Source organism: Vulpes vulpes, chromosome 14, assembly GCF_048418805.1.
Source record: "Vulpes vulpes isolate BD-2025 chromosome 14, VulVul3, whole genome shotgun sequence".
Taxonomy (NCBI): domain Eukaryota; kingdom Metazoa; phylum Chordata; class Mammalia; order Carnivora; family Canidae; genus Vulpes; species Vulpes vulpes.
The window spans coordinates 13435208-13454988 of NC_132793.1; the positions used below are offsets into that span (position 1 = coordinate 13435208).

At 48.7% G+C, this 19781-nt stretch overlaps 1 protein-coding gene and 1 pseudogene across 2 annotated transcripts in view; both read right to left on the bottom strand.

The window, feature by feature from the left end:
* The window catches only part of EYA2 (EYA transcriptional coactivator and phosphatase 2), a 264886-nt gene that overhangs the window by 30746 nt on the left and 214359 nt on the right, over positions 1 to 19781 (bottom strand). For both annotated transcript variants that reach the window (XM_072735719.1, XM_072735720.1), the window contains one exon: positions 17252 to 17341. In XM_072735719.1, coding sequence (XP_072591820.1) covers positions 17252 to 17341 — 90 coding nt within the window. The remainder of the gene's footprint in view (positions 1 to 17251; positions 17342 to 19781) is intronic.
* LOC112931873 (large ribosomal subunit protein eL13-like) lies at positions 1513 to 4090 on the bottom strand (annotated as a pseudogene).

Here is a 19781-nt window from a genome sequence, read left to right on the forward strand (position 1 = left end):
CCCTGTCCCCATCTCCCACCCATTCCCCACTGCACTTGCAGACACAACAGCTTCCTGCTATTCCTTCAACAACCCATACGTTCCTGCCGCAGGGCCTCTGCACTTGCTGTTCCTTCTGTTTTGAATGACTTTTCCTTCTCTTGCCATGAGCCAAAGCCTGAAGAGGCTCTGTTGATATAATCTCCTTTTTAAAAGCTGCCCCAACTCCACATCACATCAGGACAAATAACTTGTCTCTGTTTTCCCACTTTATAGGGTGTCTGGGATTAACCTAGGTCTGATATAATGGCCAATGTCTTCTTTTATTCAATAAATTGGGGAACTCTAAAGGTAGCACCCATTGTTTACTGATTTTTTGCAAGGTCAGAGAGTACAGCAGTTAATAGCATGGTCTCTGGACCCTAGGTTCAAACTCTGTCTCTGCTACTTATTAACTGAATGATCTTGGACAAGGTACTGAATCTTTTGATCCTCACTTCCTATCTGCAGCTGAGCTATGAGATACCACTTACTGCACCGGGGTAGTGCAGGGATTAAATGAGCCTGTACAGGTAGGGCACTTGGAAAAGCGTAGAGAATGCCACCTGCACATTTGGCATCATTATTGGTGTTATTACGATTTTGAATTCTACAGGCCCGAACTCTGTGGTTGGTCCAGTAATGGTCAAATCGAGCTGAGTTCACCATCAAGAGAGGCTCACGGATGGCCAACTCTGCAGATGAGGCCACTGAGAAGAGAAGCAGAAAACCACATTCCTTGGTCAAACCCCCAGCACCGTGTCAGGAGGCCTCATGCTCATGCATCTCAGGGAGCGGGGGCAGGAGAGAATTGGTGGAGACGGTAGGGTTCACATCTCCTGGATGTTGGGGTTGGCGTTCAAATGCCCCTCCCTGGGCTCCAGTCCCAGCTCTGCCATTTTCTAGGTGTGTGATCCCTGGCTGGCTTACCTAACATCAAAACTTTTAGTTTTAGAATAATTTTAGATTTACAAAAAAGTTGCAAATATGGTATAGAGAGTTCCCATATATCCCAGTTTCCCTTATTGTTAACATCTTATATGTATATATATTAAAGATTTTATTTATTTATGAAAGAGAGAGGGAGGAGGAGCAGAGGGAGAGGGACAAGCAGACTCTGTGCTGAGTGTGGAGTCCGACGTAGGACTCGATCTCAGGACCCTGAAATCATGACCTGAGCTGAAAACAAGAGTCAGACACTTAAGTGACTGACTCACCCAGGTGGCCCAACATCGTATATTTGTACGGCGCACTTGCCACAACTAATAAATATTACTATATCGTTATTAACTGGTGTCAATTCTTTTTTTAATTTTTAAAATTTTATTTGTTTTATTTTTAGATTTTATTTATTAATGAGAGACACAGAGGGAGAGAGAGAGAGAAACAGAGACACAGGGAGAGGGAGAAGCAGGCTCCATGCAGGGAGCCCGACATGGGACTTGATCCTGGGTCTCCAGGATCACACCCATGGCTAAAGGTGGTGCTAAACCGCTGAGCCACCTGGGCTGCCCAAATTCTTTTTTTTTTTAAATCACATGTTGTCAGTGGCATTTTACTTTTTCTTTTCAACATCTGAAGCTTCCTTGGCTGTCTCTGCCTGAATGTTGAAGATCCGGGCATTGACACGGGCCACGTGAAGACGGGCGGACACCTTTCAGTTCTCCATAAGGACTCTGGCTCTCTCCTTGCAGACATTCCGTATGCACACGACTGGGCCTGCCAGCTGGTGGCCGATGTGAGTTCTTTGGCAGAGCTGTGTCCCTTCTCGGGGGCTGAGGGCTTCCTAGCGGAAGAGGATGAGCTGGGAGCAATACTCCTTCAGCTGCTGCACACTGGCCTGCAGGGACCATGCGGACTAGTTTGGCCTTCTTGGGCCCCTGAGATCTCAACAGTCTGCACCACCTTCTTGTGGGTGCCAGTCACCCAGAACTCTTCCAAGCTGACACCCCTGCCAGCTGGCACCCTGGTGTGTGATGTCCCACTGTGGGGCACCCCACGATGGGCTGGATGGATCCCTACACAGGGTGTGGGTTGACGCGGTGAGCCTTGGCTTGCTGGGCCCTGCCTCTGTGGATCTTCCATGGCTGCTGGTTGAACCCTTGGCCACCTGCTGCTGTCCGTCCTTGTGGAAACTGGGCTTCAGGATCATGCCGTTCCGACTGGGCACCATGGCTGCTGCCTCCCGGCCTCCTCCAAGAGAGAATGCCCAACTGGTGTCAATTCTTCACTCAGCATTCCTTAGTCTTCTCATGAATGTTCTTTTTTCTCTTCTGGAATCCCTTCTAGAGCATCACACTACATCCTGTCATCTCTCTTTAGGTTCCTCTGGGCCTTGATAGTTTCTCTGACTTTCCCTGGTGTTGCTAACAGTTTAAAGGGGGTACCAGGCAGGTGTTTTGCAGAATGTCTCTCAACGGGGACTGGCCTGTTGTTTCTCTCATGGTTAGACTGGGGTTATGGGTTTTGGTGAGCAGGACTGCAGAGGGAACGTGCCCATCTCACTGCATCATGTCAACACAACTTACCACTTAACATGCTCCTGGTGACATTGGTCACTTGGCTCAGGTAGTTTCCGTCAGGTGGTCCACTGTGAAGTTACTTTCCTCTCCTTTCCGTACTGTACTTTTTTTTTTTTAAAGATCTTATTTGTTTATTCCTGAGAGACACAGAGAGAGAGGCAGAGACATAGGCAGAGGGAGAAGCAGGCTCCTAGGAGGAGCCTGATGTGGACCCAGGACCCCGGGGTCATGCCCTGAGCCAAAGGCAGATGCTCAACCACTGAGCCACCCAGGTGCCCCTATACTGTACTCTTTGAAAGGAAGTCACGATGCAAAGCTCATAGTTAGGGTAGAGTCTCTAAATAAATGATTCAGGGGGTACGTGGGTGGCTCAGTGGGTTAAGCGTCTGACTCTTGGTTTCGGCTCAGGTCATGATTTCAGGGTCATGAGATTGAGCTCCACATCCGGCTCCATGCTCAGTGGGGAGTCTGCTTGAGATTCTCTCTCCCTCTCTCTCAGTCCCTCCCCCTACTCATGTGCTCTCTCTCCCTCTCTCAAATAAATAAAATCTTAAAAAAAATGATTCAGAATTTTCTGCATGGGAGATTTTCCTATTCTCTATTTACTTATGTGTTTAATCATTATCTGTGTCATTATGGACTCATGGGCATTTTTTAATACTTAGAATCCAATAGTATGTTACTTGCTCTAGTACTCAAAGCATTCCAGCTTTGGCCACTGGGAACTTTTTCAGGGAGCTCCTGTGTCCCTTTGACATTCTCCATCATTGTAGGGTGTTTTCAGCCCCTCTGTATTTTCTGGCATCGTAAGATGCTCCACATTTATTACATGTAATTTCCTGTCCCAGTCCTAGAATCGACCACTTCTCCGAGGAGCCCTGGTTCCTTTTCTTGGAAAATGGTATTAGAACCCAAGATCTGGGTGCTGGGTGTGCTCATTCTCCCAGAGTGTCATTGCTTTGGGGCTCTCTCAGGTGAGAGAGCAAAGTCTCCAATTCCTTTTTGAAAAATTACAAAACATGGTTAGTATACCATTTGCAGGTGTGTTACAAGACACGTGGCAGCCTGATACATGGTACCAGTTATAGTCCAGATCCCTCATTCACCAGCGATCTGAAACTGAAGCCCAGACGGGGCCCAGGTGGAACTCAGGTGAAGAGTCACAGGGCACAGGTGAGAGTAACTGTGGGACTGTAGGAGTGTCCCCCTTCCAGCAGCAATGACAGATTTGTCCGTTTGTTATGTGCTTGCAGTCCAGATTTAATTCAGGGTGATGCTCATCTCATAAAATGTGGGGGAGAGCGCCTCATCTTTTTCTTTGCTTTGTAGTTTGTATAAAATGGAGTTTATCCTTTCCTCTAATATTTGGTGGACCTGGTGCCTCTTTTGAGACTACATTCTTAACTACCATTTCAATTTCTCACAGTCATGGATTTATTTATTTTTAAATTTCCCCGTGGGTTAATTTCGGTAATTTACGTCTTCCTGCAAAGTGTCAACTTCATCTAGGTTTCAAGTTCATTGGTATAATAGCGTATAGTATCCTCATAATTTAAAAAAAAAAAAAAGGAATCTCCCCTGAACTATAGTAATGTCCATCTTTTCATTCTGGATGTTGTTTATCATTTCTATCTCTTCCCTCTTTCTTTTTTCTTCTTCTTTTTTCTTTTTTCTTCTTAAAAAAGATTTATTTATTTGAGAAAGAGAGAGAAGCACAAGCAGGGTGGAGGGGCAGAGGGAGAGGGAGAAGCAGACTCCTTGCTGAGCAGGGAGCCCAACACAGAGCTCCAGCCCAGGACCCTTAGGATCATGACCAGAGCCGAGGGCAGACACTTAACCGACTGAGACACCCAGGCGCCCCTCTCTCTTTTCTCTTGTTCCTGCTTGCCAAAATCTTATCTTCCTTTGTGGTCTTTTCAATATTCCTGTTTTTCTTTTTTTAAATAAAAATGCAGTTTAAGGCCAGATCATCCTTTGCTTGCATCCCGCAGGCTTCGATCCTCAGCGTTTCCATCGTCGTTCTGAACAGCAAGCTCAGTGACCAAGGCTTATCACATTCAGCCGGTGACAGCAGGGGTCTCCCTGCCCTGCTGAGGTCGGATCCCATTACTTTTTGTCCTTGGCTGCCTGGAGACATGAACGCAGGGAGGGAATCATCGACAAGTCTGCTTTAGAAAAATGACTCTTGTCACAGGCCACGTGGACTCCCCGGTCACCCCTTCTCTTTCTAGGCAGCTATGTTTAAGGGAGATGGCTTACTGCTGCCTCTAGACCAGCCAGAGAGGGGCCTGCCTGCTCCCCAGGAGGGGGACCCGGGCCGTCTTTCTCGTGTTGTCTAAATGCTGAGCTTATCTGAAGAGCACCAAAGGGGCCGTGGGCTGCGCCGAATTAATGGCCGGTTGGGCAGGATGCCTGCGAGAGCAGCTGGGCGCTGACACGGTGAAATATTATTCTCCGCGACAGGTCCCGCAGAACCCTAAATCAGACGTGAGCAGTCAGGCCTGCCTGGGTTGCAGCCGCTTGGGGGAATCCTTCCCAAGGCTCCCCCTCAGGTCCGCGCAGCTGCTCCTGACTCTGGGCGAGGGGTCTCTGAGGCCCAGAGACCTTCAGGTCGGTCTTGTTTTTTTTTTTTTTTTTTGGTCAGTCTTGTTTCTTGCTGAGGACTCGCTTCTCCCCTGCACTCTGCTGATCTGCCTTCCTTGCCCCCTCGGGTCATTGCACAACCTGTTTCCCGGGAAGCGCAGGAATTGGCTTGGCCTGGGACGAAATCTCCTTGCTGCTCTTCTTCTGTGATCGATCTGGGCCTCCGTGTCCTGTGAGAAAGAGAGATTCAAAGAGCCCTCCCTGGCAGTGTGGCTGTGAGATTTCGGTGAGGAAATGCACGGGCGAGGACTGGCCCAGGAGCTTGGTACGTGTCTGTGCTGGGCAAGTTAACTTCGTGGTACCTCAGTGTTCCCATCTGGAAATGGGGTATGTAAGAGTATGTCTGGGCAGTGTAAGGCCTGAATGAATGAGGGCGGTACCCGTCAGCCGGGGCTGTGACTGTGTTTGTTATTCCCATCTGGGCCCCCCACTCAGCTCCTGCCTTGGCCTGCGTCCTTCTTTCTAGAAATGCATTCAGATCTTCTGTCTCTCTGCTCACCTCCAGGGTGGGGAGTGAGGATGCGGTCACGGTTCATGACGTTTTCGTTGTTGTTATCTGTGTGACTTTTGTTTTGTATAGACAACGTGAAGGTGATGTGCTAACTCACAGAGGAGCTCTTGTCTCTGTCTTTCACATTTATGCTGGGAATTCCTTCTCTGCGTGCTGCCAGACCTTGCTCGTGTTTCTCCACATGTCCTGGCCACTCCAACCCTCTCTGCTCTCTCTTTCCCTGTGAACCCATCATCTACAACACCCATCTGAGTCTAGATTTTCCGTGGGGAATCTTCTTTCCCATGCCAGATGGCAATCGCTCTCCCTGGGAGAGGCAGCAGAGCACAGTGGGTGAGCGCTCGGACTCCAGGGCCAGGGCCTGGGTCTGAACACTCACTGCCACTGCCAACTGTGTGACTTTGGGCTGTTCACTTAACCTCTCTGTGCCTCAGTTTCCTCACTTGTAAAGTGGGTGTATGGACTGAACATCGGTGCCCCCCCCCACCTCCCACAATGCATCTGTCGGAGCCTAGAATCACCAGGGTGGCTGTATTTGGAGATGGGGCCTCTAGGGAGGGAAATATTCATGTTAAATGAGGTCACAAGGGTGGGGCCCTGATCAAGTAGGATTAGCGGCCCTATAGGAAGGGACATCAGAGAGCGCCCTTCTCCGTCTGCACGTTCACACTGAGGAGAGGCCATGAGAGTACAGGATGTTCACCTCGGTTGGGGGCTTCTAGCCTCCAAAACTGTGAGAAAACTCATTTCTGTTGTTTAGACCATTCAGTCTGTGGTGTTTGGTGGTGGTAGCCCGAGCAGACTAAGACAACGGGGTAACGATGATGAAGACTATACAAGTGAATACACATAAACTCTTCAGAACAGGGTCTGGTACAGAAGTGCTCAGTAAATGTCAGCTAGGATTACGATTTTTGTCATCATCATTATCATCATCACTGAAAACATAGGTCACGTCTTACAAATTTAGGACTCCGGAGTTGCATCGATAGCACTTCCTACGATGAGGTGAATGTTCTGTTCTGTCCAGTATGATGGCCACCAGCCACAGGCTGCTATTTACCTCAAAATTAGTTAAAATTAAATACACTAAACATTCAAGGCCTCAGTTGCACTAGACATATTTCGGGTGCTTCACAGCCACATGTGGCCAGTGGCTGCTGTACGTGGTCAGAACAGAACATGTACAGCGTTGTAGAAAAATCTACTGGACGGGAACCTGCTCTGGCCCATCGGCTTCCATTTGGTTTTGACTGTGACTTTCAGTAAGACATATGTTTGCTATCACACAGGGATTTTAATTACCAAAACATAACTTATATCACTGACACAACTTTTCAAACAGTATTCACCACTATGTTTGCGCCGTACCCCGTCGTACTCTATTTTACCCCGTACTCCTTAATCACCGAAGAAATGATGCTGGTCTTGACCCTTTTAATGGGTCGTGGGTTTGCTTTTTAAAAAAATGCTGGTGTTCCCTGTGTAGTAGGGAGTGGGAAAGAGAGAATGATTTTGAAGGCCTGGACTAGATACTGTAAATACCTTTCCTCATTTCAGTCCCACAGCGACCTGTGGAGGAATTGGTGCGTCAGGCAAATTCAATGCCTAGTTCAAGGTCTGAGAGCTTAGAAGGAGTGGGATGGGGATTTGAATTTGGATCCGTCTGAAATCGGGGAGCATCCCCACTCTCTCCCCACTGCCAGGCCTCTCCGTGGAGCAGCAGTCTCGGGCAGCAGTTCTCGTCTCTGCTCCCTCATGTGGTGCTGTCCTGGATTTTGCCCTATGGAAGCCCCTTTTGTTTACTTCTCATTTTATCTTTATTTTTTTTTAAAAAAGATTTTATTTATTTGAGAGAGAGAGAGCACAAGCAGGAGGAGCAGGAGGGGCAGAGGGAGAAGCAGACTCCCCACTGAGCAGGAAGCCTGATGTGGGGCTCGATCCCAGGACCCTGGGATCATGACCTGAGTCAAAGGTAGGCTCTTAACTGACTGAGCCACCCAGGCACCCCTTCTCATTTTATTTTGAAATCTATTCTCCTTTTCAGACGTTTAAAACCTTCACTGCAGGGGCACCTGGGTGGCTCAGTCTGTTAAGCATCCAACTCTTGATTTCGGCTCAGGTTATGTTCTCAGGGTTGTGAGATCGAGCCCTTGTTGGGCTCTGTGCTGGGTGTGCACCCTGCCAGGGATTCTCTGTCTCCTTCTCCCTCTGCCCTGCTTCTCCATCTAAAAAAATAAAAAAAAATAAGATAAAACTGTCACTTCATGCTAAGCAATATCACCTACAAAGAAATCACTGGCTTGATGTGTCAATCACTTCCCCCCCTAGATACTCATAGGAAAAAATCATAAGTTTAACAAATTTTTTTTTTTTGTATTTCGAGTAAAAAGAACGCCACCTGAAGCCTGGATTACGACGTACACTATGTGATCTAGAAATAGCGTGCAGCTGGCTGACAGCTCTCCAGGGCTCAGTGCTGTGTTTCTCAAGGGGGTGTCTCCCGCATTTTGGTGTGATGCTTTCTCACGCGCAGGGATGTCCTCAGTGTTGGGTTCTTTGGCACTGCTGGCCCTGCCTGCTAAAAGCCAGTAGCTCTTCCCCTTCCTCCCTCCCATCTCCACACACATCCTCCTGGCAGGATGGCTCTGCCCTCCTGTCTATTAAACCACACTGACAAGGATGACGAGGTTGCAAACCCAGACAGTGCCTGCTCTTGGAGAAGAAACGGTGACAACACCAGCCCTCTCCCACACACTGCGTCCGCCTGGCTTACAATGGCCTCCATTCCTTGTCTCTCTCTTGTCCAAACCGAGAGCCCTCTTGATGGAATCTGGAAATACTCCTAATGACACCACCTGTGAAATCTGAGCCATTCAACAAGGTCGAGATTTTCAAATTTATTTTTAACCAAAGTTACAGTGTCTTGAAACAGAAATACTGAATTATTGTTTTAAAACAACAGGATTTGCATTTTTTAAGAGTACAGGTCTTGGAGTCCAGCAAATTCTGGTTTGAATGGGGCTTAATACTTATAGCTGCTGTGAGCTTGGGCAAATCTCTCATCCTAAATTTTAGTTTCCTCATCTGTAAAATGAGGGGAAATATATATGATTGGCTGCACATAGTTGTGCACAAATTTCTGGTATCTTTGCAGGTAAGGACTCTACATGCACATGATGATAATGAACATTATTATAATAAAATAATACTAATAGCCATCAGTGATATTGTGCTACTATGTCCTAAGTGCTTTATATATATCAATTCATTTAATTCTCAAAGTAATCTTATGAGGCAGGTATTATTATTATTCCCATTTTGCAGATGAGGACAGAGGCACAGAGAGATTAAGTAACTCACCTGAGGTCACACAGCCTGTATGTAAGTGCAGAGCTGGGCTATGACTATGAACCTAGGCCGTCTGCTCCAGAATGTTGCTCTCAATCATTGCCTCATATTGCCTCTGATAAAGGCCCAGTGGACGGGGGGAAGTTTGCAGCTCATCCTTTGGCTTTCTGTACCCATCAACGTCATTTCAAAAAGTATCTATAGAATGCAGCCTCTGTGCCAGGTGTTTGGGTTGGGTAGGCACTTAGTAGAATTGCTTTGTGCTTCCTGTCAAGCTGGCTGCTTTGGCTGCCAACGTTTCCCCCTTCACTTGCCAAAGAGGGAGAGCCCAGTGGCCCTTGAAGCCAAGGGGGCCCCGGTGCCCCCTGAAGGTAGAGTCTCAGGGGTCCAAGAACAACCACCCAGTGGGTCCGTTCCCAAGTCTGGATCTGGACTAGCTCTCAGGGTCTTCCACATCTCAGGAGGTTTCTTTTTTTTTTTTTTTTAATTTTATTTATTTATTTATGAGAGAGAGAGGGGGGGGGGGGAGGGAGAGAGGCAGAGACATAGGCAGAGGGAGAAGCAGGCTCCCTGCAGGGACCCTGATCCCAGGACCCTGGGATCACAACCTGAGCTGAAGGCAGATGCTCAACCACTGACCACCTGGGGTGCCTCCTGGTTTCTAAGGCTTGATGGAGACCTTTCACTGCTCTGGATCATGGGACAAACGGTTGCAGGCCTAGTTACACAATCTTAGCTGGGCTTGTTGAGTGCCTACCCCGTGGCAGGCATCCTGGGAGCCCGCGCAGGTAATCCTCGTACAGCAGAGGAGCGGGCACCAGGGTCACAGCTTCACGCCCTCCGTCTCTGGGCTTACAACAATCTACAAGATATGTTTTCATCCTTGTTTTACAGAAGAGGAAACGGAGGCCCAGGAAGTTGAAGTCACCGTGTCTAAGATCATCCAGCGAGTGGCACAGTGGGGTTCAGACCAAAGCCCGTCTGACTTCAACGCCGGTGCCTCCGCCGCCACCGCCTTGTTCGTCGGCTGTTTTTTCTGCCGTGAATGTCATGGTTCTCTGCCAACCTTGCTGCCCCACTACCGCATTCATCCTGGGGTGGAAGGGGGAAAGAGCTCTCTCTCTTCCCGCAGGCAGTTCCCTCAGTCATCCTGCCTTTGGACAGGTGCAGACTGGCTGCTGCATAAATGCCGGGGCCTCTGCAGCCTCGGATGCCCCCCGTGGGTACGAATGTCCCTCAGCGTGGATGAGTGTGGCAGCCGGGGGTCTCTCAGGGCTCTGCCTTCTTCCTGCCACTAGCAACATATCGAACCAGCCCCCAGGGCGACCCGTGCTCCCCGCCTTCCAGCCTATACCTGGAGGGTGTCTGGCCCTGGGCAGAGAGCTCTGAGGGCTCCTACTCACTCCAAAATTCCTTTTCACAAAGGAGCTGGGTTCTAATTCATCTCCAAGTGTACTTTCTTTAGCCATCTCTTGGTTTTACTGGGTTTACAGGGGGACAGAAAAAGAGACCAAACTGTTGCATCTCCCAAAGCTACAAGGCTGAATTTTGGGACAAATCCTAACCTTAGGGTAATGAGATCCTCCCACCAGCCTCTCTAAAGACGTAGACTTGCACACATACACATATGCTGCATTCATGTTCAGGGGTTCATGTGCCCTTAATAGATGGAGCATGACCTGAGCAATCACTCTTGAGCCATAAATTCTGTAAACTGGGATTTGTCTCTAAGTTGCTGAGGTGCCTGGCTGGTACCTCTGATATGCATTTTCATCTAAGAAGGTGAAACAAGTTAATAAAAATGATGTATCTGCAGGAGTATTAACTTCTGCTGTGTTGTACGTTCTCCAAAGATACCAATCCGTCTCTTGCCTCTTTACCTTTGCACCTGCTATTCCCTGACCTGGGAATACTCTTCTCCCACCTGTCTCTCTCCCCCACCCCCCAGCAAATCCTTACTCTTTCTTTAATACCCAAGCATCTCCTCCTCTTTGATGTTTCCTCTTTCCTTCATCCCAACCAGAAGACTACTTAATCACTTCCTCCTTTGGGCTTCTGCTGAGCCCCCTTGGGAATGTCCATCAGAGCATTCCTACTCACCTGTCCTGTGATGGCGTGTTACATGTATGTCCCTTACCAGGAGGTGGGCTCCTCAGGGACAGGGGCCACACCCGGCTCATTTCTGTGACCAGAGCTCCTGGTCCATAAAAGATGGGGAGCAGGTGTTAATGGGAGGACTACAAGATGGAGGGAAGAAAGGAAGGGAAGGAGGCCAGGTGGAAGGAAGCTAGGGAATACATGGAAGAAGGGAGATAGAAAATACATGGATGGGAAGATGGATGAGTGGATAGTTGGATGGATGAGTGTGGGGGGGAGAAAAATGGATGACGGATGGGTGGATGGATGGATGGAAAAAAGGCTGGGTAGAAGATAATGATGGGCTGGAAATAGAGGTGGATGGAGGGAGGGAGGGGGATCAAAGGATGGATAAAAGAATGAAGAATGGAAGGAAGGAAAGAACAGATAAACGAGGTTCTGGGGGTGGGGAGGGAGAGAGAGGGAGAGAGAGAGAGAGCGAGAGAGAAAGAGAGAGAGAGAGAGAGAGAGAGAACCCAAGCTAAGGTAGAAGCAGGGGAAAGAGGGAAGACTAGGAAAAATGGGGACAGTGCTGTCTCTAATGGCTGTGCCACGCTCTCTTCACCCTGGGGCCATGCTGACTGGCATCTCCTCCCCTGCGGCCTGAGCCTGGAAGTCAAAGCCAAGAGGCCTGGGCTCCCCAGGGCCTCCGCTAAGCTGGGATGGAGGCTGCAGGGCTTGGTCCAGCACCAGCTTTGGCCGGGACTCCTGGAGCCCTCTCAAGTGGCAGCTCGGGAGGCTCCCCACGAAAGGGCTTTCAGGGTGAGCGCAGCTCAGTGAGCCCGGAGGACGGTCTCCACAGCTCTGGAGCCCTAAGCACCTGAGTTTCAATCGAGCCCGCATCCCGTCCTGCAACCCAGCCAACATTTTGGGTGAGGGGTCCTGGCCAGCTTGTACTGCACAACAAGCAGCTTCTGTTCGAGGCCGAGGTGGCCCGGAGCCAGGGAGCCAGTTGCAGGTATTTTTGCCCAAACTCCAGCAACGGGAGTCATCATCTTTGCCTTATCTCTGTGTCGTGGGCATTGTTTCTGAGTCATTGTAGAATCAGGAGTTGGGCAAGCTGGTTGTCTTCTTCTAGCTCATGGTAAAATAAATGTCTAATGATTTAAAAGAAAGAATTTGCCCTCGGACCATGAAGCCCCCCTGCACAACCCCATGGCATGCACAGCACCCCCCTGGACGGAAAGGCCCAGTCATTGGCTCCGTGCGGGCAGCTTTCATCTGCCGTCATCATTACAACCCTGGAAGGTCGGGGCTTTTCTTTTACCTTCTAAGCAGATGAGGGAACTGAGGCCACAGGAGAGAGACAGCTGCCCCGGGCGCACAGCCAGGCACTGGGGGGAGCCAGGACTCCAATAGGCCTTTGGCAGGTGGAACGGATTAGAAGGTGCTGGCCCTAAACTCGGGACAGACGTCCAAGAAAGCCTGGGGGTACAGATGAACTTGGCACCTACCCTGTCTCTGACCCGTCCCTGCACCTCAGGATTCCTCCCTTTGAGTGCTCTCACAGGGGGGTCGGGGCACCTGACTTGACCCCACTCAGATACCTGCTTTCCCCCCTTGCCCACTTTGGTCTGTTCCCCAGGCAGCCGGAGGGAACCTCTGAACCCCAAGTCAGACAATGGTGCTCTCCTGCTTAAAACCCCCAATGGCTTCCTGTCACTCTGAGAATATCATCCAAAGCCCTAGGATGGCCCAGGGCCCCACGTGATCTGCACCCACCTCCCACTCCCGCTGCCCACCCCAGTCCCCGGCTCCTGCTCCAGACCCGTTTCAGGAACCTGCCGACTTGTATCAAGCCTCAGGGCCCCAGCCCTGTGTCCTCTCTGTGTGGCACGCTCGCTGCCTGGATACCCACACGGCCCCCTCCCTCCCCTCACCTGGGCATCTGCTCAACTGTGACAGAAGCCTTACCTGGCTGGACCAAGTGAAATAACAGCCTCTGGCCTGTGACCTTTCAGGGCACTTTATCTGACATTATATATTCAGTTCATTGTCTGCTTCTCTGGCTGGAAGGTCAGTGCTATGAGGGCGGGGATCTTTTTCTTTTTTTTTAAGATTTTATTTATTTATTCATGAGAGACGCAGTGAGAGACGCAGAGACACAGGCAGAGAGAGAAGCAGGCTCCCCGCAGAGAGCCCAATGTGGGACTCGATCCTGGGACTCTGGGACCAAGCCCTGAGCCGAAGGCAGATGCTCAACCACTGAGCCACCCAGGCGTCCCGAGGGTGGGGATCTTGCTGCACGTCCTGCATATTGTTTGCCACTGAATCGGCAGCACTTAGGGGGGGGCCTGGCAAATGCTAAGTTGCCCCCCAAACACTGCTGCATGCAAGAGCTAACTCCCTTATTTACAGATGGCACTGTGGGCTCAGAGCAGAAGGGGGGTCCTCTGACTTTGACCCCTAAACCCCACCCTCCATGCAGGAGCTGGTCTCGCTGGCCTCAGGCAGGCCAAGCCTGTCTCCCAAATCCCAGTGTCTCCCTGGGGAGGCCTGGGAGGCTGCCCCCTGGATTCTGACAATGGCTTGCAAAAGCAAGCAAACTGTTTTCACTTGTGTGAGTCTTAACTTGCCCATCATGAATCATGGTTTCAATTCTGCCCAGGTGCCTTGGGGGCTTCTGGCACTGGGGGCATTTTTGAAAAAATTTAGGGAATAATACCAAACTGGCTTCCCTGAGTAGCTCCAGCTGGTAATTAAATCCTTTGCCAAGAGGTGTGACTTCCACTTGGGGGCCAGTGAGGACCGCAGAGGGGGCAAGACTGAAGATATTGTCTTAAAACCCCCATCAGTCCAGCAAAATGCCTGGCTTGGAGGCTCGGGTTCAACCCACATAGATAAAGTGCACACTATGTGTCTCGCATGTTTACTGTGTGGGACTTCAAATTCATGTATCTACCCGTTGATCTGGTATCTCCTATGGGGTGTCACAGACACCTGAAACCCCATGTGCCCACGACAGGAGGGTGGGTTTCCCAACTGCATTCCCACATCTGCCCATCTCAGAGAACGGCACTGTCACCCTGGTCAGGCCAAGCCTCCCTCCACTCCTCTCTCTCCCTCATGCCCCCACCCAACTCATAGGAACCCTCTTGGCTTTACCGCCATCCTGAAGCCCACATCCTACCACCTTGATCCAACCCACCTTTCTCCTCTTACTTGGAAAACTGCAATAATCTCTTTACTGGTCTCCCAGCCTCCACTCTTCCCCTCCTAAAGCCGATTCTCCACTCAGCAGCCAGAGTCCTTTTAAAACATAAACTAGATGGTGCAGCTTTTCCTGTTTTATGGTCCTTGGCCCCACGGTTGTCCACAGCACTTAAAATAAATTCTGATGTCCGTGATCCACTCTGATGTCCGTGACCCATGTCTGGCCCACACCTCCCTCTCCAGATTCATTTATTCTAGTCACCCTTTTGCTTTCACTCATTCATTACAGTCACTGTGGCCTTCACACTACTTCCCACCTCAGGGCCTTTGCATATGCTGGTCCCACCTTTCTAGATTTTCACCTAGCTGGCTTCTGTCATCATTCAGGCCTTGGCTCAAGTGTCACTTCCTCGAGAGGACTTCCCTGCCTCCCTAGAGAATGATGATCCCCATCTACCCCTTTTCCCCCATCACTACTATCACATCTAATTATTTTATTTTCTTCCTGACCTTTTCATTAAATGAACTTTCTCATTTATGGATTAGTTTGGCTGTTTCCTGATGAGTCCCTGGGGATTGAGAGTGACGCAGCTGTGGTTCCTGTCCTCATGGAGCCAACATTCTAAGGAGGAGATCTTGAGAGACCGAATCAACCCTGGACTTTTCAACTACAAGAGCCAATAATTTCCTTTTATTTCTTAAAACCATTTGGGGTTTATTATTTGCAATCAACTGACTCTTTATGACATTAGGCCCCAGAAATGCTTGCTGAATTCAGTTGCCTTGTTTTGTTGTTTTGCTCATTAGTTCTCTCTCCCTCTCCTCCTTCTTTTTCTCCAAGACATGAGAGGTCATCGTGAAGGGGGCCTGCGTGTTGCATCTGGCTGAGGGACAGTCCTGGGCTGGATACTCATGGAACCACCCGATACGCCCATGTTCTCTTTTGTCATCAGTGAGGTTCTACATAGATCCTCTCTTTGATTCCTCAGAAAGTTGAGAATAGAGCTGCCCCATGACCCAGCAATTGCTCTACTGGGTATTTACTCCAAAGATACAAATGTAGTGATCCGAAGGGGCACCTGCACCCCAGTGTTTATAGCAGCAATGCCCTCAATAGCCAAACTATGGAAAGAGCCCAGATGTCCACTGACAGTGAAAGGATAAAGAAGATGCAGCACATGTGTACAATGGAATACTGCTCAGCCATCAAAAACAACGACATCTTGCCATTTGCAATGACATGGATGGAACTAGAGGGTATTATGCTAAGCGAAATAGGTTCATCAGAGAAAGACAATTATCATATGATCTCACTCATACGTGGAATTTAAGAAACAAAACAGAGGATCATAGGGGAAGGGAGGGAAAAATAAGATGAAATCAGAGAGGGAAACAAAACCACAAGAGACTCTTTTTTTTTTTTTTTTTTTCCACAAGAGACTCTTAATCATAGGAAGCAAACTCAGGGTTGCTGGAGGAGAGTGGGGGGGGATAGGGTAACTGGGTGATGGGCATTAAGGAGAGCATGTGATGTGATGTCACTGGGTGTTATAGAAGACTGATGAATCACTGACCTCTAACTCTGAAGCCAATAATACATTATAAATGAATTAATTGAATTTAAATTAAAAAATAATAAATACAAACAAACAACAAAAAAGATCCTCTCTTTGAAACAGATGTTGGGCAGAGAACAATTCCAGTTCACAGATAGGAGGGCTGAGGCCCAAATGGGTTGCCCAGGCTGGAAAGATCACAAGACTGATCATTTCAGCAAGGGTGTCCTCCTCTGGAATTCTAGGACCTCAGACCAGAAAGGAAAACCTGTATCCTTTCCTAATAAATATTAGTCACACTCGGGGCCAATCAAGCCAGATCTGAATTCATAGCCTTCATATTTCTACTTCATAGGCTAGTTCCAGGAACTTTTGATCCCAGAAGAAAAATAGGCCTGCTAAGATCAACAGGAGTGTTCTTTCATACGCAGTATGATTTAGGTGACCTTCATTTTTCAATCAGGTAAACCAAGAATGCAAATACAATTTACAAAGCCAGAAGATCCCCACATTAATCCTCTTATCAACCCCCAAATGCCTTCTTCACCTTGGAGAAAGCTGCTTGCTCTTCATCAGAGGTAAGTCATGCATTGTATTTCCCTCCTTGCTTTGGCTACCAGGGAGCTCAGGGATGAACTCTCAGCTTCACTGCAGCAGTTGGCCTGAGCTAGATTTTTTGGTCCAGGGCCTTACCCTCATTCGTTACGTAGCTTTCTATTCCTTTGCCTTGCTCTAACAGTTCAATTTTAAATATGTTTTCCATTTCAAATTCTTCTCAAATCTTCCTGCCACAGGCTGGGTATAAACAGAGGAATTAAATTGATTTCTGATGCTGCCCTCCCCCTCTCTCCTATCTCTTTTGCCACTTGCTTCGGGGCATGGGAGCAGATGCTAAGTAAGCACAGTCCCTCTGTTTGCTCTCTCTCTTCGTAAAACATGTTTTCAGGGGAATGTAAATTGTTTTTAAAAGCTTCCATCCTGGCCCACTGCTAATTATTACTGACCCAGGAGGATCTGTACTAATTTGCCTTAATAAACTTATTAAACAGCAAATTTCAGGAGGAAGAGACGACACAGCCCTTATTGGATTAGCGTAACTGCCAGTGGACATCACCGCCGGAGTGGAGAGAAGACCACTGGCTGCACTGGGAAGCCGGAGAGATCCGCTGGCCAAGTGTGTTTTCAATAAACTGTCGCTGGCCACGGTTTTGTGCCCTCTTGGGGGTTGTCAGCAGAAGTTTCTAGCCTCCAAAGGAAAAAGGAAAGCCAGCAAAGAGAAAAGGCAGTGTCTCTTCCCCTGAACCAGACACAGGTCATTAAACACAGTGACTACGACACGGAATGGGAGGGGAATGCCAAACCTCCAGGTCGTTGAAGAACAGATGCGTATCTGCAAGGTTGAAGATCATTTCCTCCATCATCAGGCCGATGCGCACCGACGTCGTGGTGTCCTGGCAGAAAGAAAGGACAGAGTCACCTGTCAGCCGGGCTTCTTTCTTTTAACCCCCACCCCTGCTGAAAGGCAGCCACGGTCATTCCTGATGGGCTCACATGTGGCCTAGGCTGTGTCTCCCCGTGGGGTCAGGGTGATGATGCCAGACAGCCTCTAAGATCATATTTCTAGATGTTCCCAGTTTCTATTTGCCCTCTTTAGTACTGCAGTCTCCCCCAAATGTCCCTGCAACTGCAGCTGTGCTCAGCATTGCCAGATCCAGGAATGGCAGCAATAAAGGGGAGTCCGTCCCAGCCTTTCTGCTTCCACGGAGGCCTGGAAGGCTGCAGGGAAGCAGCTTGGACTATGTAAAACCCACTGGGAGAGCTGACATGTTGGTTCTCTCTTTATTACAATCTCTGTCTGGATGCTGTCTTACTCCTCCTGGTACATGCAATAACACTGTTATCTCACCACAGAAAATTAATTATAAAAACAAGCACACAAATAAAACCCCATCATGGTCCATCCATAGCGCGGAAAACTAGGCTGCCATTAAAAAAGTCAAGTCATGTTAGAGTTACTGATGTGAAACTACCACCAAGACATTAAGTAACAAAAGCAAGCTGTACCACAGGAGAATGTGTGAAACCCAACTGTGCAACGAAAGGGTCCCTTCTCTCTCCTTCTCTCTTACACACATGCTGTGGTAGACTGCATGACAGTTCACCCATATTTGGGGTCCCTTCCTAGAGAGCTCCCTGTAGGAGGATGATCCACGCCAGGGATTGGCACACTACACCCATGGGCCCAACCTGACCTGTTGCCTGTGTATGGCTCATGAGCTAGACATGACTTTTTACATTTTTTTTTTTTTTTTTAGAGAGATACAGAGATGTGCATGCAAGTAGGGGGAGGGGTAGAGGGAGAGAGGAACTTTAGCAGGCTCCCACATCCAGCATGGAGCCCAATGCAGGACTTGATCCCGTGACCCTGAGGTCATGACCTGAGCTGAAATCAAGAGTTAGACAACTCAACCAACCCAGCCACCCAGGAGCCCTAACTTTTAACATTTTTAAACAGTGTATTATCCATGGTTGCTTTTGTGCTTTGAAGGCAGAGGTGAGCAGGAGCCACAGAGACCGTATGTCCTGTAAGGCCTAAGATATTTACTATCTGGCCCCATGCAGGAAATGTCTGGCAACTCCTAATATACACCCTCCCTGTTGAACTCAGATGTGACCATGGGACTTGTGTTGGCTAATGATATGTGAGCAGAAGTTATGTTTCATTGCTGGTTTGAAGCTTTAAGGTTAAGTGCATGCTTGGTCACGCTCTCTCTTCTCACCTCACAAGACTAAATGTTCCAGAGAAAAGATAGTGGGGGTCAGAGCTGCAACAGATCAGAATGGGCAAGTACCATAAAAGAGAAGTAGACGACATCTGGGGGATTCTTGTTACTGCAGCATAACCTCACCTATCCTAACTGATACACATGGTTCGATGGTTCTCAATTCTCAGTGCACACTGTAATGACTGGGAGCATGGAAAAATCCTGATGCTCAGGCTCTCTCCAGGCCAATAAAATCAGAATTGCTGAGCATGGGGTCCAGGCTTTAGGAGTGTTGAAAGCTGCCCACCCACCTGATTTCAAGGTTATGAGGTAGCCAAGGTTACGAACCATTGGTCTAAGAGGATACACAACACTTAGTAATATTCCTAGTTAATATCTATTAAGTGCTTTCTCTGTGCCGCTTTACAAATTAACTCGTTAATTCATTTAATTCCCACAAAGACTTACAAGCTGAGTATTAATATTTTCTCATTTTACAGATGAGAAAACTGTTAGGTAACTTGCTCAAGGCCCTGCAGCTAGTGAGTGCTGGGATTGGACCGGGTCATGGGGCACCAGCAGCACTGCTTGTGAGGAGGACCTGGAGGGGCTGGGTGGCAGGAGGCACGAAAGGGACCTTGTACTGTCACTCCATACACGTCTTCTCCTGTTTGAATTTTTCACCAGGAGGCTGTCTTATTTCTATTGTAAAAATAAATAATTAACGACATAAACCCTTCTCGACCCTTAAAAAAAATGGGGAAAAATGTAGCTGGTGATCTCAGCTTCACACACACACACAACTGTGGAGAATCAAGCCCAGGAACACAGCCATTAGGTGCAACACCTCATTAGGGCCCCCAAAGCCAAAGCTTAGCACTCCGGGTCCTGGCTGGAAGGTGGGAGGGTACAGTACTCAGCAAAAAATGAAGAAAAAATGAGGAAAACAAACGTTTCAGGGGCAACCGGGGAATTGGTGTGTGACCCGGGAGAGGGTTTTGGGGGGTGTTTCCATACATTAGTCACCCCTCAACCACCTCACCCCTGCATGATTGCCTGTTCCTTCTTGGCAAGGCCATGCACCTAAGCACGGATGAGCAGCCCTCTGCACGTTAGACGAGATGCA